Here is a 27,433-nt window from a genome sequence, read left to right as displayed (position 1 = left end):
CAGGAATGACGGCGTCAAAGCTGGTATTCATTCTCATGAGTGTAGCTTTCTTAACTGTTTGTTTATCACCAGAACACTCTGTTGGCGCCATTTTCATATCACTTAGATTAAAGTAGGTGTCGTTTGCCAATCTGTTTGGCGGAGGAATATCGTAAATACTATCTTCTTGACGACTATCCTTGCGTTTCATAGCAGCAACAGTAACAGTAGGTGCAGTACTAGCACCAACATCATCACCACCAGCAGCAGCGACGCCACCACTACCACCAGCTCTACCACTATTTTCCTTTCGGGGGTCTTGGTTGACATTCAAAACAATTTTGTTTAATGAAGAATCACTCCCGCAAAATGACGGGTTGTCACTGCTGACTGACACGAGCGCTGTTGTCGGCCTCCCAGAGAGACCGATGGCAATGTTGCCGTAAATTTCATTTTCCCCTTGATTAACTCCGCCGCCATCTTGAGAACGAATATCTTTTTGAGAACTACTGAGGTTTAGATTGACATACAATATATCGCCGCTGTCCTCCGCTTTCTGGTCATTTTTTATCGGAGTTTTCATAGAATCGCCAGCACGACGAGGCGGTACTGACCTCCCTAATGAATAAAATTGTTCTTTTTTATCCGTGCTTTCACTATCGCCCAAGTCCGATTCATAGGCCGGCGGAGCGTACGTATTTGTGTACAGATTATCACAACTACCACACGTCTGGTCAAGGGAATAGTCTGGACCAGCTTCAAAAGTGTTATTGAAGACCGCCTCGAAATTATCGTAATTGTCGCTGGTATGTTGTTGTGAGATATCAGAGGGCTGGTCTGGTATAGGAGTCAGAACATCAACGTAAGGGACGGTCACTCCGTTGCTGTTGATGCTACTGGTGCTGCTGCTTTTCCTTGTCTTAGATGTGTTTACTTCAGGGGCGTTTGTATAAAGGTTGGGCTTTGATCTGCGATCTGCCGTCTAAGAATAAAAGAAATATCGATGAAGTTTTTTAGAGATTTGATAAAATGTAATTGATGAGTGCGCGTGACTATATCTTTGAAATATAATTTCAAACATTATTTAGAATTGGAAAACTCTTCAGACAATGACTATATATGTATATTGTACGCTGTATAATCCGAATTGTTTGCTGGAAATATTATTATTCAACTTATTATCGTCAATTTCATTCTTCTCCAAATCATCATCATCATCATCATCATCATCATCATCATCATCAGATCGTCGTCATTATATTATTATTATTATTATTATTATTATTATTATTATTATTATTATTATTATTATCATCATCATCATCATTATTTATTATTATTATTATTATTATTATTATTATTATTATTATTATTATTATTATTATTATTATTATTATTATTATTATTATTATCACCATCATCACCGCTACCACTGCATAAAACTATAAGGTACAAAGAGAATTGTTTGTTTCTTCATTTAGCTACCATATTAACCTGCAACGCGGTGCTCAGCTCAGCCCTGACGATCCAGTTCATCTGTGAGGTGTTGGAATTGGATCGTTGAACCGATGGCCTTTGACCTCTGCCAGTGTATTCTTCAGGAGAAGCAGGCTCTCCTAAATTAATGTAAAGATAGAACAAAATCGACGTCACTTAGCTCTTTGTTATTGTTTTTAGCAAGTCGTTTTTATGAGAAGATAGTTCTCACTAAATTGTATCAATTAGACTATAAATTAAATGTTTACGGTTACAAATTGTTTTGTGCGGTGGTGTGTAGTATCCAGCTTTATGAGTTTTTATTAATAAACGCATAGCATCAATTCAGTAGATGTACTTTATGAGCATATATCAGGTTAGAACGAAATCAAAAACTAAACTGTTTTGAAATAACATAATGGATACAAATAATATTGAAAGAATTGAACGAATATTTTTGTAAATGCGAACAAAAATGAAAATAACAGCTTAAAAAAAAGAACAAAATATTAAACATGGAACGTTTCAGTGTCAAAACCATTCTTCAGCCAATAACACAAAAAAACATTAATACACCACTTAAATGATAGTGAAATATTTGGCAGGGCTGTACGAAAAAAAAGGATATTGAAATGCAATTTTCCTTTTTCTCATTCACACCTGAGTCGAGTGAGGTTATGTGTGTTAAGTGCTTCTTATCCAAGAACACAATGTGGGGACCGTATTTTTCCACAATCACTGTCGCCCATCCGGCCATTGACCACGATTAACATCCTTGACGTTTGTTACAAGATGAGACACAGCACTGCTGAGCATCTGACCCACATTTGGGAGCCATAACCTAATTACGCCATTATGCCATTTTAATTTAAATGTTGAAAAGTGTGGCTGGAGATTTTTAAAAAAATCCTTTATTAACCCCATAGCCAAGCTATTAGATAAGTCTAATAGTTTTATATAGAATAGAGTTCCCTAAAGAAATAAAGATAACTAAAATTTAGCATTTATAACAATTTAACTTTAGATTAACTTTTTGATATTTGTTCGCATCATATCATAATCATTTGTGGTTACTAGGTCAAATGACCTTTAAATACCATTTCATATATAAATGATTTAAATATGAAATAATAGTTAATAATATAATATTATAATCACTCAACATCAAATTATACATGAAGAAGAAAATAAGCATCATAGACTTGTTGATCATAAGCATCATTAAAAAAAAGAAAAACAAATTATATCAATCATGTATACGTACTTCAAGGCAAGGAGTTATATATCACATTTTTGTTGGTCTTAATATCGAGTGCATAATTCCGTGTTCTGACTTTTATTTTGGATTAATTAATTCTGTATAATATTGGTAGAACATCTGGTGATATCTTAAAGTTATCACCTCGTGTGAATGTAACCAAAGAAAAATTAAAAAGTTGTTGATAATAAATGTTATGGAAACCATGTACAATTTTATAAAAGGGTGTACGATTGCTTCTTTATATTCTGTTCTTAAGTGATGTCTTTTTCAATCTATCCTCATAAAAGGACAAATCGTAAAAATCTGGTAAATATTTAGTTGTTCGTCTTAAAACGTTTTCCAAAGCGCTTACTTGACGACACCAAATGCAATTTCCGAATTCCAAAGTTAGCCTAACTACAGGTTTATAGAGTCTAACTTAAAGGAACAGTTTACTATTCATGTATTCAAAACTTCTAAATATACGTAATACCAATTGTCTGGTAGATTTCGTATTTAAGTGTATTAATATGGGTATTTAAATTAAGAATAATATTATATTTTTTAAATTGAGTTTTTATATATGCATCATCCCCTAACCGTGCTCAGAGCGCTTTACAAGAGGTCTCTAGCCAACAACAGTACTTTACATGTAGGATAAGACGTGACCCCGTTAGGCAATATTATATCAATTTTCACATCCAGGTACTCATTTTACACCTGAGTTAGGTGTGAGAATGTGAATAAAGATCCATTTACAACAATAATAATATCATAATCCAGAAATATCACTGAATTGAGGTAGTGGGTTCTATTTCATAAAGAACTAGTTATTCAATAAAGTATCGAAGCTTTTCTTTCATTTTTCCATTTTGGTTTTATTTATCTAATTTATTCGGGGGGGGGGGGGGGGAGAGAGGACTTTGATACGGAACTCCAACAATCGGGATTCTGAGCACGGACTGGAGTTGTGTTCCATTTCTATTTATGGCAAGCTTAGGCTAGATTTCACTTCCTAATGGATTAGCTTATTGATAAAAGAATTATATTTCAAGATGGTGTTTGAATTTTCTTTTTGTGCATTGATCAATTTTGATGACCGACGAATGCGTGAACGCAAATATCAATAAAGGTCAGTAACCCAGAAATTATCGTTGCTTTTCTTTTCTCTTCTTCTCTTCTCATCAACGATTTATTTTTATTTATTTGTGATTAAGCTTATTTGACTATGCTGTCACTCGAGTAACAGTCAATAATATATTGACTAGTCTTAAGATCAAAATATTCACACATGATAAGCCACTGAACAGAATCTTTTACGTTGATTTCAACGTGATTAAACTTTGATTAGCGTGATCGCTTCGATAGCAATAAATAGAAGAAGTAGTTGAGCTATTTTGCATCACTTTAATTTTTATAGAAAACGGTAGGTAGGGGCTGCCTGAAGCCGGTGATCGTAAAATACTAACAAAAGAGTGAAAATGGACAGCTTCGTATGGTAACAAAACAGACAATGGACGTTTCGGGTACAAACCGTTTGTACCCGAAACGTCCATTGTCTGTTTTGTTCCCATACGAAGCCCCTCCATTTTTCACTCTTTCGTTAGTATTTTAATTTTTATATTTAGATTTGTATTTTCCACGCAAGCTTTATAGATGGAACGAAATTGACATCACTCAGTTCTTTGTTATTGCTTTTATCCAGCCATTTTATGAGAACTTCATTAAATTCTATCATTCAGACTTAAGGCTAAACACAGATTTGTGTGTTGGAACGTTATTTCCAGCTAGCGAATGTTGTGAGATTTTTTTTGGTTAAACGCACATATCAATAGGAAATTTAACCATGAAGCAACTTTATCAATACAAGACAAATGATAGTAACAACCCAAGACTTATAGATATAATGACGTTGACGTCACTCACATCTTTGTTATTGTTTTTAGCCTTTTTATGAGTAATTCTCACTAAATTGTATCAATAAGACTATAGATAGTATGAAGTTGACGTCACTCGGATCTTTTTTATTGTTTTTTTTTGCCATCCACGTTTATGAGTAATTCTCACTAAACTGTATTAACCAGACTATAAAAGTTAATGGTTACACAGAGTTCTGTGTGTTGGTCCGTTATACTTCCGGATGGCAATGTTGTGAGCTTCTTAGCCAAGCGCATACTGTCTATATGGCAATGTTGTGAGCTGCTTAGCCAAGCGCATACTATCTGTAGATAATAGATCTTGCCTCGCCTAAATTAAAAAAAAAAAACCCGCCTTCCTCCATTCTATGGATTGGTCAAATTGCCCTCCCCCCTTCCTTTGTCACATTGCGAAACCCCCCCCCCCCCCTCTCCCCCCTTTCTATTCCGACCCCCAACCCCTTCTATTGAAGTTTGGCCAAAGTGTACACCCCCCACCCCTTCTTTTTAATACACTAGAATATGTACTGCAGACCTGCATACTACGACGAAATGTTCGTTCTAAGCGGTGAACAATGTAAAGATCTTTAATCCAATAAAATATCTTGAAAATAATGTTCTGGTGCCAGAGCTGGTATAATATAACAGATTTTAAAGCATTATTTTAACGTACTGAGGACACATTGGTAATTTTTAAAGGTAATTTAAAATATCCACTATATCATTACCCCAGAAAATTACGAATGTTTCCAATAGGATTCAGTAGTCTGATGTCACTCCACCCGGCAAGGCGGCCATCTTGGTTCTAAACAAAGAAAATCATTACTTTTTATTCTTCATGTTGGCTACAACTTTTCATTCCTTTTCATATGTCTTGTGATCAGAATGTGTAAAAGTCAAAACATGATCTAATTTATGGGGTTTTTTTCCTCTGGAAACGCTTTTATGCTCACCGGAGAAATATTTCATACGGGCGTCCGCCATTGTTCCGATAGTTTAGAGCCAGTGTTACTAAGTTACCATGCGTCATTAGGAAGGAAGTGACGTTACGACTTTTGAATTGTATTTCAAGAAGGCAGGTGTGGTACTGCTGACATTACCTGATGTTTGAATGGAACCTTGCCGCTGTTGACTTCCTCTGGATGTTCGGGATGTACGTGAAGGACGTCGTGTTTGGTCTTGTAGTTGCTGCACTTGTGGATGCTGTTGCTGTACTTGTTGCTGCTGCTGCTGATATTGTTGTTGCTCTTGTTGCAGTTGCTGCTGATGGTTATTATTTTGGACATTGTCTTGGGTTTCCTGTCGGATACTGATGTACGAAATGAAATTTGATAATAATAAAAAACCCTCGAAGAATTTGAGGTTGTTTTATAGAACTATATTGTGATTTGACATTATGTGAGTGTGCGCGCGCGCGAGTGTGTGTGTGTGTGTGTGTGTGTGTGTGCGTCTTTGTGTGCATGCATTTATAGAGCCATAAACGTAACGAACCCCATTCTGACTTGAATAACCAGCAGTTATGCAAAAATAAGTAATTACATAAGTTAAGATTTAATACGCTAAATTTCTATCTATTGTTGTTTTGACTCGACATTTTATTTTCTTAGAAATTGATGCGTGCCAACATCTTTCACTTACCTCATTAGAGTTCTTTGTAACAGAATTAATAAGGTTTCAAGTCATATTTAAAAAGACTACCTTCTTCTACAAAAATCTATTGGTTATTCATAATAAGTCACTCCGTCCAAGAATGAGTCTTAATTATGTCCTCTTCTTCTCCACCATTCCTCCTTCTTCTTTTCCTCCTTAGTTCAGAATTTTAAAAATATGATCTGTGCCACAATAAAATGTGTGGTGATCTGGCTAAAACCGTCGGAAGTCGGAAAAATTCGAATCAAATATTATTACATTTTCGAATAGAAACACAATTTCTGTCTTTTATTGCGAAAATATCTACATTCTGTTGCCTTCGGGTTTTTTTGGGGGGGATTTTATGTTTGTTTGTTTGTTTGTTTTTGTTGTTGTTGTTGTTTTTTGTTATAATATACTAACTGATATTGTGAGTTTGTCTTGGATCTGTCTAGGAAGATTCATATTTGTTAGTAACTGTAACTCTATATCTGTCCTGCATTTCTGATGAGCTCTTTAAGCGGCCAATATCTATGTCTCTTTCTCTCTTGGGTAGTTTCAGTTTTTTCAAATATGATTTTAAGTTTTGTGGTGACTGGATTGTGGTCAGAATGGATATCTGCTCCCGGGTATGTTTGGCAGTTTGTATATTTTTAAAACTATTTTGGAATCGTCTTCTAATAAGAATATAATCTATTTGATTCCTTGTCCAGTCCCCTGAGCTCTTTCGGGTTTTTGGACACATGAGTTTGCAACCATAGGGTCATTTTCTATGCAGAACTGGATGAGTCTTTCTCTTTTGTCATTTCTTTCTCCTAATCCATATCGACCAACGAAGCTGCCTTCTTGTCCTCTCCCCACTTTGGGATTAAAGTCTCCCACGATTGCCATGACATCTGTTGATTTGGCGTTCCTTATCATCATTTGCAAATTCTCGTAGTATTCTTGTAATTCTTATTCAGTATAATCTGAAGTTGTAGCATATGTCTGGATAATTGATAGGTCAAATGGTCTGGCCCGTAATTTAATCAGCATGATACTGCTATTCTTGGCTTATTACAAGATAAAGTTACCGAAAAGAATTATTTCTTTAAAAATTAATATATTCACCGATTGGTGTAAACAAAATCAGCTTGAATTAAATGTTGAAAAAACGAAAGAACAGGTGTTTGGTGTAAAAAATAAAAACGATTTAAACTGTGTGACGATCGGTGAAGATGATGTTTAGATAGTTGAATTTTTTAAATATTTAGGTATAACAATTGATAGTTCCCTCAATTTCTCTCAACATATTAATATAATATCTAAGAAAGTTGCCCAAAGATTATACATCCTAAGGAAATTGAGAACATTTCAAGTAGGGAAGAAAACTATGATAAGAGTTTATGACTCATTGATTAAAAGTGTAATTGCGTTTGGCTGCACCATATGGTTTGGCGGATTCCGACTTAAAGATAAATCAAAAATTTCAAAATCTCTCAAAGAGACATCAAAAATGATAAACCATCCTCTTGATGAAGTTGAAAGAGTTCATGGATAAGCAATAGAAAGGAAGGCATTCTTAATTACCAACAATAAAAAACATATTTTATACCATGAATTTAGTCTTTTACTATCTGAGAGAAGGTTTTGTCAGATTAAATGTAGAACTAACAAGTATAAATCAACGTTCGTTCCATCAGCAATAAAAAATATTGAATATTTCATATGGTACAGCAAAACCAAGGATTGATGCGTTGACTGATTGACTGATGAATTTATTTAATGTTAGATTAATTTACCAATTGATAATGATGATAATATTTGGTGTCGAATTGCCACACTTGTAACAAAAAGAAAACGAAATGAATATATTTATGTTGTGTATATTGCACGCGTGAAAGAAAGGGAGGAAGAGAGAGAGAGAGAGAGAGAGAGAGAGAGAGAGAGAGAGAGAGAGAGAGAAAGAGAGAGAGAGTGAGAGAGAGAGAGAGAGAAAATAAGTAGGAGTGAAATAGCTGTTCAATGTTATAGTTATCATATAACGTTATAACAAGTGCAACTAAATGACAAATTGCCATATTTATGGACAATAAAGATCTATTTTATTATTTTTTTTTTCTGGGGCTAACTGTCCATAATCCAATTATTGTGAAATATTTCCTTTGCACAAAATCCCTACTCCATATCGATGGTAATTTCCTCCTGAATAAATAAATGTCTGGGTGTCACGTTTAACTGTTCCCTCTCCTATCCATCCTGTTTCTAATACTCCGAGAATACCCAGATTCAGCACAAATAACGTTCGAACATTCCCTGAACCAAGGTTCAGACATCTCCTAACATATTTCGGGCAAATATTATCAAGTTGCAATCTTCCCAACGGCTTTGAACTGCAATTGTCATAATCGTTTGTCTTACTCTCTGTAGGAGTGGTCTCTTCACTTTAATATGATATTTGAAGGAGGAGATTTATGGTCAAATTTTAAATACGTGTTTTTCCAGAGTACGGCAGTTAACTGGGTAAATCATTTTACTATGGTTCTTTGTTATAGAAGAAATTGGGATTTAAGTCGTTCGAAAGAAAGAAAAAAAGAGTGACACGCACACTCTAGGGTGTCTTCGTACCTTTAAGTGACACAAAATCACTCCATCCAATAATCAATTTTCATTAGTCTAGGTGGAAAATTATCCCCCCCATTTCCTTTACGCCAATATCCTACCAACTTGTATAGCTCTTCACAAATCTTTAGAATGTGGACATTACTTTTGCAATTTCACGGTTCCCGTGACAATCATAATGTATTGGTCTCTGTACTTATGAGCTATATCGTTGTTGATGAGTATTAAAGGAAATAACATTCTCACTTCTTCTTCTTCTTCTTCTTCTTCTTCTTCTTCTTCTTCTTCTTCTTCTTCTTCTTCTTCTTCTTCTTCTTCTTCTTCTTCTTCTTCTTCTTCTTCTTCTTCTACTACTACTACTACTACTACTACTACTACTACTACTACTACTACTACTACGACTACTACTACTACTACTACTACTACTACTACTACTACTACTACTACTACTACTACTACTACTACTACTACTACTACTACTACTACTACGACTACTACTACTATTATTATTATTATTATTATTATTATTATTATTATTATTATTATTATTATTATCATTATTATTATTATTATTATTATTATTATTATTATAAACGCGTATTAACAGTAATATTATTAATAATAATAATAATATTAATAATAATAATAATAATAATAATAATAATAATAATAATAATGATGATAATAATAATGATAATAATAATAATAATAATAATAATAATAATAATAATAATAATAATAATAATAATAATAATAATAATAATAATAATGATGACCATGACGATGATGATGATGATGATGATGATGATGATGATGATGATGATGATGATGATGATGATGATGATCAAGCTGATGATGATCATCATCATGATGATAAAATTAATAATAATACCATACCCACCACCACACTACCGTACCACCGACGCCACGGCTATAAATGCTAATCTCTATAAATTTACATTGACAACAACACCCACACGTAAGTAATCATCCCTTTCATAACATACCTACGAGTGTGGGAGACCCCCGAGTCCCTTCGTATTCTTGGAAGCGTGTCAAACGTAAAACTGTTTTGATGGTGGCGACGTCGATACATGATAAACCCCACAACGCCGATGACAATGATAAGCAGAAGGACCAGAAGTGTTGTAGCCAAAATAATCAACAACGGGCCGGGCGTGTCTGTGAGAGAAATATCATCAATATTATACCCATTTATTTTTGCAGGAAAATCGAATTTTACCCTAGTATAATAGGAATATAATTATAAAGCATCTTTTTTTTTTTACTTTCTGCGAAAAAAACAACAAAAGTTTCAAAAAGTATCCATTCCCCTCACGCATCTGGTTTTGCTACAAATAAAATCGAAGGGTAACTTGACCACCATCATTCTTAAGATCAAATTGTTGTATTCAAGGTTTGATTTTTCGCCGTCAGTTCATAGGATAAATTTAGATATGAAATAACATGGCTGAGAGGTATAATAAATGTATCCGTGAACAACTGTGTTCGGAATTTCGAACTTGTTCCCATTGTTTCAAATGTAAGAGTTCTAGACGACCATATTAAATTGATACTAGTCTAGGCTGCTAGAAGCTGTGGAATGTAAAAAGTAATAAACTAAAATGAATATAACAGCTTTAAAAAAAAGAGCAAACCAAACACGGAAGGTTTCAGGCTCAAAACCCTTCTTCAGCCGACAACAAAAAACAATAGACATAAATATATGATTAAATTCCAGATTGACGACAGAGAAAATTTGTAGGTCCTCTCTTTATTTAGAAAAAATCTTGGAAAGTAAACCTAAAAAAGCGTTCGATATGTAACTAAGGAATTCCAAATTGAGCGGAATTAAAACATCATCGAAGTTTTTTTAAATCTGTGACTGAACCACACAATTCTCAGCATGTGTGGCCTTATGCTCCTGTAGTATGACACTCGGTTTCTGAACTTCAGATCCATGGTTGAGTTCCGTTGTGATCAGCACAAAGTTGAGTCCTTGGAAAATACTCTCTCCTAACATAATGTCACAGTTTTAAACTGTGAATTGAGGAACAACGGTGTCACAGTCCAAAATAAAAAGAACCGAACTAGCGGCTTCCAGGCGTTATATTCGTTGCAATCTACATGCTATTCTACATCATCATCAGCATCATCATCATCATCACCACCACCATCATCATCGTCGTCATCATCATCATCGTCGTCGTCGTCATCATCATCATCATCATCATCATCATCACCATCGTCATGATCATGATCATCATCATCATCATCATCATCAGCATCATCATCATCATCATCATCATCATCATCATCATCATCATCATCATCATCATCATCATCATTATCACCATCATCACATCACCAGCATCGTCGTTGACATCAACTTAATCATCATCATCATCATCATCATCATCATCATCATCATCATCATCATCATCAGCATCATCATCATCATCATCATCATCATCATCATCATCATCATCATCATCATCATCACATCATCATCATCATCATCATCATCATCATCATCATCATCATCATCATCATCATCATCATCATCATCATCATCATCATCATCATCATTCATCATCATCATCATCACATCATCATCATCATCATCATCATCATCACCATCATTCATCATCATCATCATCATCATCATCATCATCATCACATCATCATCATCATCATTATAATCACCACCATTATCACCATCATTCACCACCACCGACAACAACTAAAATAAAATATTATGAATCAAAAAGAATGAATAAAAAAATAATTCTCATTTGTTTTAAATGTCAAACGATACGAAAAAACTCAAACAAACTATTAAGGATTATCAATTTTTTCCTCTTCCTTTTCATCAACTGGTCAGATGTCTTGTTAACATGTCTGGAGTTCATCCCACTACAACCCTTCTACTTGGCTGAGTGACTACTTAATTCTGTCAATTACTGTCTAATTAAAAGAGCAGCCAATGTTTCAGAAAATCCCGCTAGAGGATATTTTCAGACAGAAAGTTTCCGAACCTGTTTTTTATGTTTAAAACTATTTTTTTATTTGTATTGATGCTATGCGTTTAGTTAAAACAACCATAACATCCGCCAGTCGGATATAACGTGCCAACATACAAAACTATAATGTGTAAGTGTGAACTTTTATAGTCTGATAGAATTTTGTGAGTACTAATCATTAACATGACTGTCAAAAAATACAATAACAAAGAGTTGAGTGATGCCAATTGGATTCAATAGTCTGATGTCACGTCGCCCAGCAACGGCGGCCATCGTAGTTATAAACAAAGAAAGTCGCTATTTTTTATTCTTCATGCTGGCTAGAACTTTTCATATGTCTTGTGATCAGAATGTGTAAAAGTCAAAACATGATCAGATTTATAATGTCTTTTTTTCCTCTGGATACGCTTTTATGCTCGTCGGAGAATTATTTCATAAGGGCGTCCGCCATTGTTCCGATAGTTTAGAGCCAGTTACTAAGTTACCATGCGTCATTACGATGGATATGACGTTACGACTGTTGAAGCGTATTTCGTTCAATCTATTGGTGGCAAGGAGGTTGAAGTCTGGAAAATTTCTCATAATTTGTAGTTTGATTCAAAAACGTGAGATAAGACTGAACCAAAAGACAGTATTTGTTTAACATTCGAAATAGAAATCATTAATGATTAATTGTTTTCAAAAGATGTGGAAATATTTAATGTTTAATAGTTTCTTTGTGTGGAATACTTGAAAAAAATCCAAAACGGTGAGTCTGCAACCGAAAAATTAGCATCAACAGCCATTTTGAATTCTATTTTAATTTGCAGCTCTGATTACGAATTTCAATTATGGGCTTGATTTAACTTTGTTATAATGGTGAATGAAAGCTTACGGACTATTTCCATTACAATAATGACCCCATAACAACTTGAGTTATCAGACCTACATATAATCCCGCATCGATTGCAATCAAAAGAGGCAATAAACTTGAACCCATAGAATTAAACGAATGAGAATACGTACGAAGCCTAAAAAGTGTCCACCAATGAAAGCATTCAGCGCCATTTTATTGTTGGCTGAGAATGTAGTCATTACCATTCATTCGGTCTCTATGTCAACATAACGACACAAGAAAAACAACAAACAATATCAAAATCCACGATAAAATGTTTCAGAACTGTTGCGTATATTTATGGCACATTGAAGCTGTCAAAAAATGAAGTTGGAGAATGTGTGTAATCATGTATTATAATAACCTGTAATGTGTTTTCCAACCACCACATCATCTACTACTACAACCACCACCACAATATCATCACTAACACTGCTACTACAACCACCAGCCCCACATCATTATCACTACCACTACTACTACAATCACCACAACCACATCGTCATCACTACCACTACTACTGCAACCACCACCACCATATCATCATCATTACCACTACTACCACAACCACCACCACCACTACTACTACAACCACCACCACATCATCACTACCTCAACTACTACAACCACCACCACAATAGCATCACTACCACTACTACCACAACCACCAGCACCACATCATTATCACTACCACTACTGCACCACCACCAGCACATAATCATCACTACCACTACTACTACAACCACCACAACCACATCGTCATCACGACCACTACTACTACAACCACCACCATATCATTACCATTACCACTACTACTACAACCACCACTACCACCATATCATTACCATTACCACTACTACTACAACCACCACAACCACATCGTCATCACTACCACTACTCCTGCAACCACCACTACCACCATATCATCACCATTACAACTACTACTACAACCACCACAACCACATCATCATCACTACCACTACTACTACAACCACCACCACATCATCCCTATCACTACTACTACAACTACAACCACCACCCATTATCATCACTACCACTACTACTACTGCAACCACCACCACCATATCATCATCATTGAAATATTTTATTTTTTTTAATTGAGCTTTATATAGTGCAATATCTACTAAATGTGCTCAAAGCGCTTTACAAGGGGTCCCTGGTCAACATTTAACATGTAGGACGGGACATGACGCCTGTTAGGCGATATTACAATTTTTCGGACAGAGACAACTCTGTTAACGGCCAGGTACTCATTTTACACATGAGTACGGTGAGAGAATGTGAGTAAAGAGCCTTTTCCAAGGACTCAACTATGCGCCGAGCGCGAGGCTCGAACCCAGGACCTTCCGATCCGAAAGCGAGTGTCATACTACTAGACCACATAACCTCATCATTACCACTACTACTACAAACACCACCACCACATCATCATCACAACCACTACTACTACAACCACCACCACCACCATATCATTACCATTACCACTACTACTACAACTACAACCACCACCACATCATCATCACTACCACTACTACTACTACTACAACTACAATCATCACCAACACCACATCATCATCACTGTTACTACTACAACTACAACCACCATCAACACCACATCACCTCACTAACACCAGTACTATAATCACTACCATTATGTTTTGGAGCTTTACTTCATTTGAAATAAGGAAACTTCGGAATTGTATTTGGCATTGTGTTTATATATCATAATATAATTCTAATCAGTTATCTATTTAGAACTAGATACTATACAATATGTATGCCAAATACCACCCCAATTCCCCTTTCTTGTGTGCGGGAATTCCTCTTTTGGCATTGAAATTGAGTGTGAGAGAGTCATCACTACACACATAAACAACAGAAACAATTTAAAAACACGACTATGACACGCAACCACTCACACTAGAGGGTATACTATTTATCCCTTTCTCTATAGATAGTATGCAGATGACGTCACTCAGGCCTTTGTTATTGTTTTTCACTAAACTGTATTAACCAGACTATAAAAGTTCATGGTTACACAGAGTTTGTGTGTTGGTCAGTTATACTTCCGGATGGCAATGTTGTGAACTCCTTGGCCAAGCGCATTCTATCTATTTTGAACAGGACAAGACAAACAATAGCTTGACTCTCGCTACACCTCGCATTGATTTTTGTCGTCTCACGAGTTCAACTCTCGGTCGACCTGTCAATATTCCTTTTTGCCTCGGACGTAATCATTAATAGAATGTTGTGTGGTTTTGACCGTGAAGAAAACCTTAAGAAGTCAGATTTATATCATTTTAGAGACATCGTTTTGAATAATTTTGAGTTAAACGAGCGATCAGGAAGTTATTTTTCTTAGATTTCATGAACGGCCGATCAGCGCTTGTTTACTATAGTAACGCGATTCCCAGCCAACGTCTCAATGGCGGATATTTTTCTCATCGAGGCCGCTGGTTGGTTAGCCAATAAGAGCACCGTACGGTTTCCATGGGATAAATTCCTTGCTTGAACCTCAAATAATAGTAATAGGGAATGAGATTAGCGGAAGAGTAGCGTCCCTTGATTGGAAGTCACGAGCGGAAAAGTTATTAGAGAGAGAACGTCATGTTGGTTGTGCGGCATGAAACACTTGACATAAAGGTAGGACGATAGAGACGCATGCGCAAAACCATTTTGACGTTCTCTCTATAAGGTGACGTCCAATCAAGGGACGCTACTCTTCCGCTAATCTCAGTCCCTATTAAGAAATAAATAAAGAGAAGGGACGTAATGGCCAAACAGTGTAAATAAAAAGAATGATATATTTGTCTCCCTTATTAGATCATGCATTAACAAAGTTTTACAGTTGATGGAGGCTTTTACCAAGTTAATTGATCTTGATCAATGCATTGATGTTGTTTATCTTGATTTCCGCAAGGTATTTGATTATGTTCCACATGATAGATTATTCACTAGATTTAAAGCATATGGATTAAAAGGGAATATCTATAACTGGATTAAAGACTTTCTTAATAAAAAAAAATACGAGTCATTGTCAATGGGGTGAGGTCGGATATGGTGATCTTTCAGTCAATAGATTTTTAGCATTATTGTTAATATTAAGGGCATTCAAAGGATTGTACTCCTATTTCTTCCTTTACCGTATTTTATGTTATATGTTATGTTGTTGTAAAGAACGTTGAGTATTGTGTTAATTGTAGCTTTATTACAAAAATTTCAATGATTTTTTTTTACAGTTTTTTCTTCTTCTTCTTCGTTCCCGTCACGTCACATGGTCAGTCCGGTCTGGTGAATGAAGCCCACAGTGGTCCTGAGGTCGTCCTCACTGCCGTACAGCTTCTTTGAGTATGGGGTTGGGTCAGGCCAGAAGTTCCTTCTCAACTGGTTGTACCTTGGACATTCCATTAGGACATGATGTCCATTTTCATTTTCAAGTCCGCAGTCACATTGTCCAGAGGCACCTGCTCTGGACATCCTCCACATATGTTCCTTTAACTGGTTGTGTCCAGTTCTCAGTCTGAAGATGACCTGTTCCTTTCTGTCGAGCACCTTGATTGGGTCATTCATGTTGTATTCTGGGTGCTTCTCTCTCCATCTCTGAGACTGGATAAATTTGGCCATTTTGTTAATTTCTCCTGTTGAGTACATTGGGGAGGATTGCTGCATGCGACTGCCTGCCTTTGCCAGTTGGTCAGCGATCTGATTTCCAAGTATCCCACAGTGTCCTGGAATCCACTGCAGTACAATGTTGGTAAACTTGCTTAGCTTCATGAGGTCTTCCACCAAGGCGTCTATATCATCCGCAAAGGACATCATTATATCCTCCAGAATTTTCTTAGCATCTGTTAAAATCACTATGTGTCTTGGCTTTTCATTTTCTGAGAGGATTTGCTTAACAGCTTCATAGATTGCATCTGCCTCTGACTTGTAGATTGAAGTGCGAGTACCAGTCGATTTGCTGATCTCCTTTAGTTGACCATTTGTGTACTCGATGTGCACTCCCAGGCCCCCGCACGTGTGTTCTTTATTGCATGAACCATCTGTATAGATTCTTGTCCATTTTTTTTTCAGGGTAGTTTTGATCTATGCTCTTCTGTACAGACTTCTTGATTTCTTCGCCGTGTTTTTGTTTTGTTGAAATGTCAACAGTTTTTCAATTCATTTGTAGTCATTTTGACAATTTTAGGCGATTGTAAAATAAAACACGCTATCCTGATTTGTAGTGGACTCAGAGATGCTATTCGTAGAGTGGTTAAAGGTCTATGATTTGATTGAGTAGTGGCGGGTTTGAATACTTTTGGGAGCATTTTTCGACATTGAGATCCACGTAATCGAAGACGTATTCTAAGACGACTATTCCCTTTTTGGTGTAACTTACATATTAGTTGAAAAAGGCTTTAACCGCTTTGTCGTGACTCTTTTGTTTTTGATTATTCATTTTTCGGGATGGGAATTCATTTTTTTCATTTTCTTTTTTTTCTTTTGAAGTATATTTGTTATTTCACAATACTACCAGTTGTAAATACTGTTATTTTTACTTTTATTAATGGTTTTACTATCTATAACACTTTTACGACACAAGAAATATCAAAAGGTGTCTCAAACGAATTTCCATTTCATCACAAAGATGAAAAAACGAATAACTACTAGATATAAAACGGTAAAATATCGAAAGTAAACTTTTTTAATTGCTTACCATCATCTTTGCCCCTATTCTTCTGTTCTTCCAATTTTCTAGCCTCATGAATTTTTAGATGCAGCTCACCTAATGATGAAAAAAGGGAGTAAGGAACACAGTGTACGTCATATACCTTATATTTAGATACTACGACGACAACAACAACTACTACTACTACTTCTACGACTGTTACTACTACTACTACTACTACTACTACTACTACTACTACTACTACTACTACTACTACTACTACTACTACTACTACTACTACTACTACTACTACTACTACTACTACTACTACTACTACTACTACTACTTCTACTACTACTGCTCTACTATTACTACTACTACTATTACATCCACTACTGTTACTACTATTACAATTACATCCACTACTGTTACTACTATTACAATTACTACTACTACTACTACTACTACTACTACTACTACTACTACTACTACTACTGCTACTACTACTACTTTTACTACTACTACTACTACTACTACTACTACTACTACTATTACTACTACTACTACTACTACTACTACTACTACTACTACTACTACTACCGCTAATACTACTACTACTACTACTACTACTACTACTACTACTACTACTACTATTACTATTACTACTACAAAAACTACTTACTACTACTAACTGCTATTATACGATTACCACTACTACTACTACTACTACTACTACTACTACTACTACTACTACTACTACTACTACTACTACTACTACTACTACTACTACTATTACAACTACTACTACTGTAGTAGTAGTAGTTGATGTAATACTACTACTACTACTACTACTACTACTACTACTACTACTACTACTACTACTACACTACTACTACTACTACTACTACTACTACTACTATTACAACTACTGCTACATACTAGTATTACTACTACTACTACTACTACTACTACTACTACTACTACTACTACTACTACTACTACTACTGCTACTACTACTACTTTTACTACTACTACTACTACTACTACTACTACTACTACTACTACTACTACTACTACTACTACTACTACTACTACTACTACTACTACTACTATACTATACTACTACTACTACTAATACTAATACTACTAACTACTACTACTACTACTACTACTACTACTACTACTACTAATTACTACTACAAAAACTACTTACTACTACTAACTGCTATTATACGATTACCACTACTACTACTACTACTACTACTACTACTACTACTACTACTACTACTACTACTACTATTACAACTACTACTACTCTAGTAGTAGTAGTAGTTGATGTAGTAATACTACTACTACTACTACTACTACTACTACTACTACTACTACTACTACTACTACTACTACACTACTACTACTACTACTACTACTACTACTACTACTACTACACTACCTACATACTAGTATTACTACTACTACTACTACTACTACTACTACTACTACTACTACTACTACTACCACTACTACCACTACTACTACTACTACTACTACTACTAAAACTACTACTATTACTACTACTACTACTACTATTACTGCTGCCTCTGCTGCTACACCTACTATCGACTACTACTACAGTACTTTGGCGAGGACAACAACGACGACAACGACAACGACTGTTACTATTCCTATCATTTTTAATGAACCTTTTAGATTTGATTTATGTATTAGAACATCATTCCACACTGATCGTTACTTTATTATTGACAAACTGAATACTCACTATCAGTTTCCCCAAACAGTACCAGTATGCGAAAACCTCTAGACTTTGGATTGGTTTTATCGTCGGAGATAAACCTCATAGATAGATGGGGTCCTTCAGTGATAAGATCTTTCAGTGGAGGCGTTGTGTTAGTATAACGAAGGCGTCTGTCTCTAAATGAATGTAAAATATACAACAGTAATAAAAACACCAACTTACTACTACTACTACTACTACTACTACTACTACTACTACTACTACTACTACTACTACTATTACTACTACTACTACTACTACTACTACTACTACTACTACTGCTACTACTACTACTACTATTACTACTACTACTACTACTACTACTACTACTACTACTACTACTACTACTACTACTACTACTACTACTACTACTACTACTACTACTACTACTACTACTACTGCACAACAACTACCACTATTACTACTAATATGTATTTAACCTACTCCAAATGATTCTGTTGGTTTCGTGTTCTCCCCTCTCTTACCTGCCATCCAACCCCCCATTAAGCTATAGAGAATCTTGATAATTAATATGAAGAACACCTTTATCTTACGTAATACTCTTTACCCCAATAGATATTTTGCTATCAAACAACAGATTCGTCTATAATATGCATTCCCTACTATATCAGCGTTTTTAAATCCCTTGGAAAAACAAATCAAATCAAAATGTTCAGAGTACAAATTTTGCTTTAAATTTTTGTGGAAGTCTGCAGATATAAATATCATATTTCGTTGAAAATCATAATTTTCATAGGAAAGTCCCAGAACACCTTTAAGCAAACGATATTTTGTCGGGAACAACTGGACCTCTAAAAGTGAATTTAGAATCAAAATGATAATAAATACAAACTTTTCTTGGGGGGGGGGGTTGCAATGAAAGGAATTGTATTTATTCTCCGCCATATTGAATAGAAATTAAACCCAAGTTTCATTTTTGTAGATTTAAATTCAATTCCCAGCACCCAATTCAACCCGACATACCTTATAACGTTTTGACGCGGTAGGCCACATATCTCAAAAGTGTTGAGATATGTGGCCTACCGCCTCAAAACGTTACTTGCATAACTATAGGGACCATTTTACTAGAGCGCTTCACATTTTATTTTAAACGTGTCATTCATACATACCCATCTTCAATTTCGAGCCAATCTTCTTCCCGTATAATATCCTTGTCCAGCACGAAATCAAAAAAGACGACAGCCCATTGGCCAGTTTCCGTGTGCCAATGCCACGTGATGTTGACATCAGTTGGATAAGCTCCCGGATAGCCTTCTGATTTGATGGTCTTAGCTTCCGTGTCTGTTGTCTTTATGGTTTGATGATAAACTGTGGGGGGGGGGGGGGTATATTATTGTAAGCCGGAAAGATTGGAATTGTTACTGTATAAAGTTTTAAAATTATGTTAGCAGAAAAAATACAAATTTTTCATCAGAATGACAAGTTAGGGAGCATCTCTGGTGTAAGATAGAAATTTGTGTGAAACAGTACCAGGCAAAGGAGATTAATCCTCTCCTTACCAACTACAGGAAAATCGTCACATTTGTTAAGATACAATGATCATTTATATTAATCAGAAAACGTTAGTACATCACACATTTCCTGGAAAAAACTTTGTATTGTAAAGCTTGTCATGCTGCACAAAAATTATGTATATGTAGATATTCATATCTCCTCAGTTTGAGTGTATAACAATCAAGTTTTCCTGAAAAAGGCCCGTAAAGAGAGAGTTTTAAAAAAACATGAAAAAAAAAATAATCCCCCAAAAATCAGATTGTCTTGATTTGGCAATCGCACTGGCTGATATTTTTAAAGATGATTTTGTCTAATAATTTTCTTTCCGCTTTGTCTAGCAGTTTTCAATTACCTGTTTAGTTATTGTCTCAAAATTGTATTATCTCTCCCAAAAACATATACCGGAAAGATTACAGAAATGTGACAATTGAACGTTACCATTTTAAGAAACAATGTATATGATGTTTTTGTGTTTTTTAAATTTACCATATAATATTAATCCAAGTTGCCTTTATTAACTCCATTTTAATATCTTAAGTAAATCAATCAGATATCTTTTGAGCCAATATCCCAACAAGCGTATCATTTATTTAATTTCTCAATTTTTTTTCTTCCATTTTTTTCCTCCCATTTTTTAACTCCTTAAGTAATTTACAATGGGATGTTAAGCGCTAGGGTATATTCTTTAAAAAATATAAGAGTGCTCTCACGATATCCGTCAATGTCATCGTGTGGAGAACAACTAAGGCAGGCTATGATAAGGAAAATAAGCTCCTAAATATACGTTTCAGGGTCGCTGATGGTTTGGGTCTATTTGTGCAGCTATTTCTGCAAATGTAGAGGTTATATGATGATGATGATGATGATGATGATGATGGTGATAACAATAATAATAATAATAATAATAATAATAATAATAATAATAATAATAATAATAATAATAATAATAATAATAATAATAATAGACAGTGCATCAAAGCTCACGTTTTTATAGGTTACCTTTTGTTTCTCTGAAAATACCGAGCTCAATAAGTTGACATATTATGCCAATCATTTGTCTTACTTTATTGTTTATCATTTTATAATTTTATAAACATTAAAATGTAGCCAATTGTATCAAAACGGTATTCATTGTGTCTGGATGAACCTGATACTTAAAATTGACATTATTTTTATCTTGACTTAGAAAATTAGGGGCAAAATAAATATTTTCGCTGAAAAGAGTAAATTTTATTTCTTCAAATCTTCCAAAAATATAAACTTCCAAATAATGTTCATTTTGACCTCAGACTCTATTTTCCTCCTCAAGTTCATTCCGACACCATACAAGATTGTCGCAATGAATCATAGTCAACCCAGAAAAGTGATTGAATAATTCTTAAAAGCATTTTAATGCTCTAATTTCAACCTTATTTTCCTGGAAGATAGCCTTACCTGCATGTCCTATTGGTAAAGCAAACAGCAAAGCTGCCAATGTGAGACGAATGTTCTCTAGTAGATACTCCATTATTCAACTCTGTAATGAAGAAAAAAAAAGAATAATTTATATGAACATTTTTAGAGCGCATTTCCACATATACCTTTACCTTTACCGATGTTCCATGTCGGACACGACTTTGGAGATCATGGTTCGCCAGCTCTCTCTCTCTCATCTGCGAGTTTCGCACATTGATTTATGGGGCTTCCTACGTACGCTGCGACATTTCCAAGCCAGCTTGTCCTTCTTCGTCCTCGACCACGCTTGCCTTCTATCTTTCCCTCTGCAATGGTCTTCTATAGTGAGTCGTGCCTTCTGATGTGGCCGAAATATCGGGTTATCCTCTTTCTAATAGTTGAAATGATCGTTGTTGATGTTATTCCTAAAGTTTGGAGTACTTGATGATTTGTTTTCTTTTCCTTCCAGGATACCCTTGCAATTCTTCTATATTCTTCCACATATACCCTCTGCTGATTGCTGATTACAATCATTTATATGTGACCCGTTGTCTCCAGATATCCGGTATATTATATTATGACGGGGTGAATCAGTTAGGGGAAATCGACTTTACATTTCAATTTATAAAATGTATATAATATTTTAAGTGGGAACAATAGTGTGATACCAAAATACAGGTTCCAATCTCATTGGAATTGTGAAACCACGCCTTGGGAGAACTGGATTATACAGTGTATAATTGATTATGTGGTTTCAAATTGAGGGCATCATGTTTTCTTGCCTAAATAAATGCTGACTGTTAATAAAGATCATCCACTCTTGCTCATTTATGCTCCGTAATCATAAGAATCCGCCTATACATCCTGCTACTTAAATAGTCATGCTACCTGATGATTCAATATGTAACCTATTCATTGTTTATGCATTGTCAGGAAGATTTCTTACACACTCCCAATGAGTTTTGAACCGGAGGAAAGGAATGTGTGACATGACGACTTCTGTTTCCTATCAGTGATCAGCGCACCCCATTGAGAAGAATGAATGTAGTTTCCAAAACTATCATCATTATCATCATCATCACCATCATCATCATCATCATCATCATCATCATCATCATCATCATCATCATTATTATTATTATTATTATTATTATTATTATTATTATTATTTTATTATTATTATTATTATTATTATTATTATTATTATTATTATTATTATTATTATTATTATTATTATTATATTATATTAATTAATAATATTAATTATTATTATTATTTTATTATTATTATTATTATTATTATTATTATATTATTATTATTAATACTATTATTGTTATTATAATTAATAATAATACTAATAATAATAATAATAATAATAATAATAATAATAATAATAATAATAATAATAATAATAATAATAATAATAATAATAATAATAATAATAACAATAATAATAATAATAATAATTTAAATTCAATTGTCGAAATCTGGTTCACCCGAATACAGTAATCAATTGATTCAGTGGGTTGCATGTCAAGAGGTCAGGGTCAAAAGGTAACAAGTCACATTCACATAGAAAACAACACTCTCGGGGAATTTATTGGACGACATTAAAATTATCATCAGAGAAAGTTTGAAGTTTAAAAAAAAAACACTCCATTTATTGTTCTGTGGGGCAGATCGACGATAGAGAAATATGGTAGGTCCTCTGTTACATGTCGAACGCTTCTTTTTGTTTACATGCCAAGATTTTTCTTCTACAGAGAGGACCTACCAAATAATCTCTCTGTCGTCGATATGGAATTTAGTAATGTATTTATATCTTTATTGGGTTTTTGTTGTTTTCCCAAGAAGGGTTTTTAGCCCGAAACGTTCGGTGTTTGGTATTTTGTTCTTATTTTTAAAGCTGTTTTATCCATTTTTGTTCACTACTTGTTACAGTCCACGGCTTCTTGTAGCTTAGTATCACTTTGACTTGTTTCATTGAGCACCATTTCAGATTTTTAACGCTTGAATATCATATCACAATTCATCTATTTAGTACGAGGTGCACATAAGATGTCATAATTTAGGACCAATTAAGATTTTTAGAGCCAAAATCACAAAACAAGTCGTGACCCGGGCCTTATCCGTGACATTGTGATAAGCAACAATTCAAGATCTTTTCACTCAAACCCTTGGGTTGATTTTAGCTTTGATTATGCATACATTTTTTGGTCCCAGGTTTCAGAGGTTTGGATGAGAGTCACAATAAAAGCAGATCAATATTTGAAAAAATAATTGAGCATTTGTTTATATAGAATGAAGTTGAAATCACTCGGGTCTTTGTTATTGTTTCTTTTTTTTTCTTTTTTTTTTTTTTCTTTTTTTTTTTTTTGCCATCCACGTTTATGAGTAATTCTCACTAAACTTTATTAACCAGACTATAAAAGTTCATGGCTACACATAGTTGTGTGTGTTGGTCCGTTATACTTCCGGGTGGCAATGTTGTCAGCTTCTTAACCAAGCGCATACTATCTATTGTACACATGTCGGATGTCGACACAAAGACAGCACCGTGACAGATCCTACCACGTTAATTTCATAATCTATACATTTCTATAAAATATCTGATTATTTGGACTTCAACCAGTTATTTATTTAAAGATTTTACCCGAAAACTCGTCTTTCAAATATCGATCGATTTAAATGACCCTAATCTTGGCAAAATTAAATATTCTTAAACCTGGGACCTCTCGGGGTCCATATTTGAGAGTCTTTGACAAGATGAGGGTCCTTTGAATCAATCGATAAATGAAGGACGAGTTTTCTGACCAAATGTTTAAATACTTGTCTTTTCAAAGTATGGCAGTAAACTGTTTAAATTCGATTTTCTTCAACCGGTTTATTCCGAAATTATTCCTGGTTAAATAAAGTCATATATTTTAAGCGACGTGTACAAATATGCAGGTCTAACATCCAAACCCACTTATGGGCCTAGTCCAACATTGTTGCAATGGACAATATTTCGCGTCCTTTTTTGAGATTTCCATTACAACAATGAGCCAATAAGGAATTGGGTCATCAGACCTGCAAATAAGTGCACGTCGATTTAAAGCCATAAATTCAATTATCAACTTCGAAGTCAACCTAACCAAATACAGTTTCTAATCGGTGGACAACAAACGTGTTCATTCGTTTCAAAACGGTATTATGTCGGTTTTATTGTGCTGTAAATTGAACATAAAGTGAAGATCATTTAGAATGACACAATTTTAGCTTTTTACGCTTCAAGAAATGGCATTCAATCGTTTTAAGAAAACACATTAATCTCACTCAGATTTCATAATTAAGTCTCAAAATTCAGTTTTTATTTTTCTTGTTAATCCCTAAGTAAAACTGCATTAAGCGGTTGGGTCATAAGTGGTCTGACAATTTGAATAATAATGCGTGATACTCACAATCGTTAACAATTCATTAACTCCTCGTACATAGCAATCAAATCCAACTCATCCTTACCGTGTTGTGATACACATGTCGGATGTCGACACAAACAAAGACAACATCATAACAACAGATCCTGCCTCTTCACAATGTTGAAGCTCTGTTAGCGAGTGAAGTCATTGTTTTATACAGCATAGGAAGTGTCCAATTGTCAATGACCGACTGACAACACCCACTTGCAACGTAATATCTCTCTGTACATCAGCAAAACACATCCTATTAATCATATCTTTATTTTTCTTTTACCTTTTATGTCTCCCAGAACGTATTTTTATTTACGAATACGAATTATATTATATGTGACCAGCCGTCTCAAAATGGTATTATGACGGAATGAGTTAAGTGCTGGAATCGAATTCATAGCCACGAATATGTATGAAATTGGAGGTAAATTTGTATTAATTATGATTGATAATGGTTACAATTCCTTAAATTGCACAAACTCGAAGTTTGTATTTCTCATCAATTTAGTTTTAGATTTACGTTTTAGGGTCCAATCCATCCAGACATAATACCATTTTGACAGGGCGGGTCATCTATAGCACACACACACACACACACACACACACACACACACACACACACACACATACACACGAGGATGGGCTGGTATAGTACCGTTTGCCCATAACTCAAAACATATTTTAGGTACAATCATGAAACTTCACACACTCACTCTCAAACCATATTTCTACACCAATGTGTAACAACTAATTCATGTGACTTCATGTGTGCTCATAATTGAGTGACGTCACAACCCTACTAAAACAACGCGTCTGAGAAAATTGTGACACAGATGAACTTCTCGCTAAACAGCTCTCTGTTATTGAATTTCTAACAGCAGAAGGATGCTGCGCATCAAACAGCCATCAAATAATGAAGGCGGGTTATGAGTTTTGGTGATATGTGTATTACTGAGGGCACTGTTCGAAGGTGGGTTAGAATTTTCAAAGTAGATGTCCCAACAGAGACAAAAGTGTTTGATCGTAAGCGATCAGGCAGGCCTTTCTGCAGGTTGGCCTTTCTGCATCCGATACGAGTAATCAGTTGACCGTATGATATGGGCGAATCGAAGGGTAAAACAATAGCAAATAAAACCCCAAAAGCATATCACTGATGAAGTTGGGATTTCAAAATAATGAGTACACCATATCATGACATCCCTCATTGGTTACAGAAAAGTCTCTGCACGATGGGTCCGAAGACAGCTGACTCCAAAAATGAAAGCGCAGAGAAAAGACATTTGTACCCAAAATTTGAATGATATGACAAGTAAGCAGAATATTGTGTCGAGTGATGGATCTGGGTCCACCACTACGAACCGGAAACCAAAGTGCAGTCAATGGCTGAAATCTTCTTCAAACCCAAGGAAATGAAATCATTGTCTCTGAGAGAAAGGTCTTGTTTACCATTTTATGGGGCATGAAAGGCATAGTTCATATAGACTTTCTTGAACAAGGGCAAACAGTGAACTCTGAACAATATGTTTCAACTCTAAAATCCCTCAAAAATAGACTCGCGCATGTTCAAGGTGGCAGAGATATTGCAGCATGTAGCATGACAAGGCGCGACCACACACTAATCCTCAAAGCCATCTCGGTCCAAACTTTCGGCCATACATCACTCTGCATATAGTCCAGATCTTGCCCCATATGACTATAATTTCTGCCCCCCCCCCCCCCACCCCAGCTCAAGTAGTATCTGAAAGGAAACCGTTACAACCGTGATTTGGAGTTAGGGGCAGATGTTCGTCAATGGTACCGATCAAAATCACCGGGATTCTACGCTGACGGCATGCG

The 27,433-nt window shown here is 35.1% G+C and overlaps 1 protein-coding gene across 3 annotated transcripts in view; it reads right to left on the bottom strand.

Annotated features, from left to right (window-relative positions):
* Positions 1 to 25,828, bottom strand: part of LOC144968505 (uncharacterized) — a 26,209-nt gene extending 381 nt beyond the window's left edge. Inside the window, exons 1-9 of one of the 3 annotated variants that reach the window (XM_078906944.1) lie at positions 25,650 to 25,828; positions 22,152 to 22,233; positions 20,333 to 20,531; positions 19,188 to 19,339; positions 17,459 to 17,527; positions 9,849 to 10,023; positions 5,712 to 5,920; positions 1,474 to 1,595; positions 1 to 961 (exon numbers count right to left, since the gene is read on the bottom strand). The exon at positions 1 to 961 is cut by the window's left edge and continues 381 nt beyond it. In XM_078906944.1, coding sequence (XP_078763070.1) covers positions 1 to 961; positions 1,474 to 1,595; positions 5,712 to 5,920; positions 9,849 to 10,023; positions 17,459 to 17,527; positions 19,188 to 19,339; positions 20,333 to 20,531; positions 22,152 to 22,224 — 1,960 coding nt within the window. In that variant the 5' untranslated portion in view covers positions 22,225 to 22,233; positions 25,650 to 25,828. The other 2 variants (XM_078906943.1, XM_078906945.1) reach the window with 2 other exon arrangements.
* Positions 25,829 to 27,433: the final 1,605 nt, after the last annotated feature.

This window comes from Berghia stephanieae, chromosome 3 (assembly GCF_034508935.2).
Source record: "Berghia stephanieae isolate SIO BIC M18660-M18661 chromosome 3, UCSD_Bste_1.3, whole genome shotgun sequence".
Lineage (NCBI taxonomy): Eukaryota > Metazoa > Mollusca > Gastropoda > Nudibranchia > Aeolidiidae > Berghia > Berghia stephanieae.
Note: the sequence above shows the minus strand (reverse complement) of the source record. Positions and strands in the feature narration are given on the sequence as shown.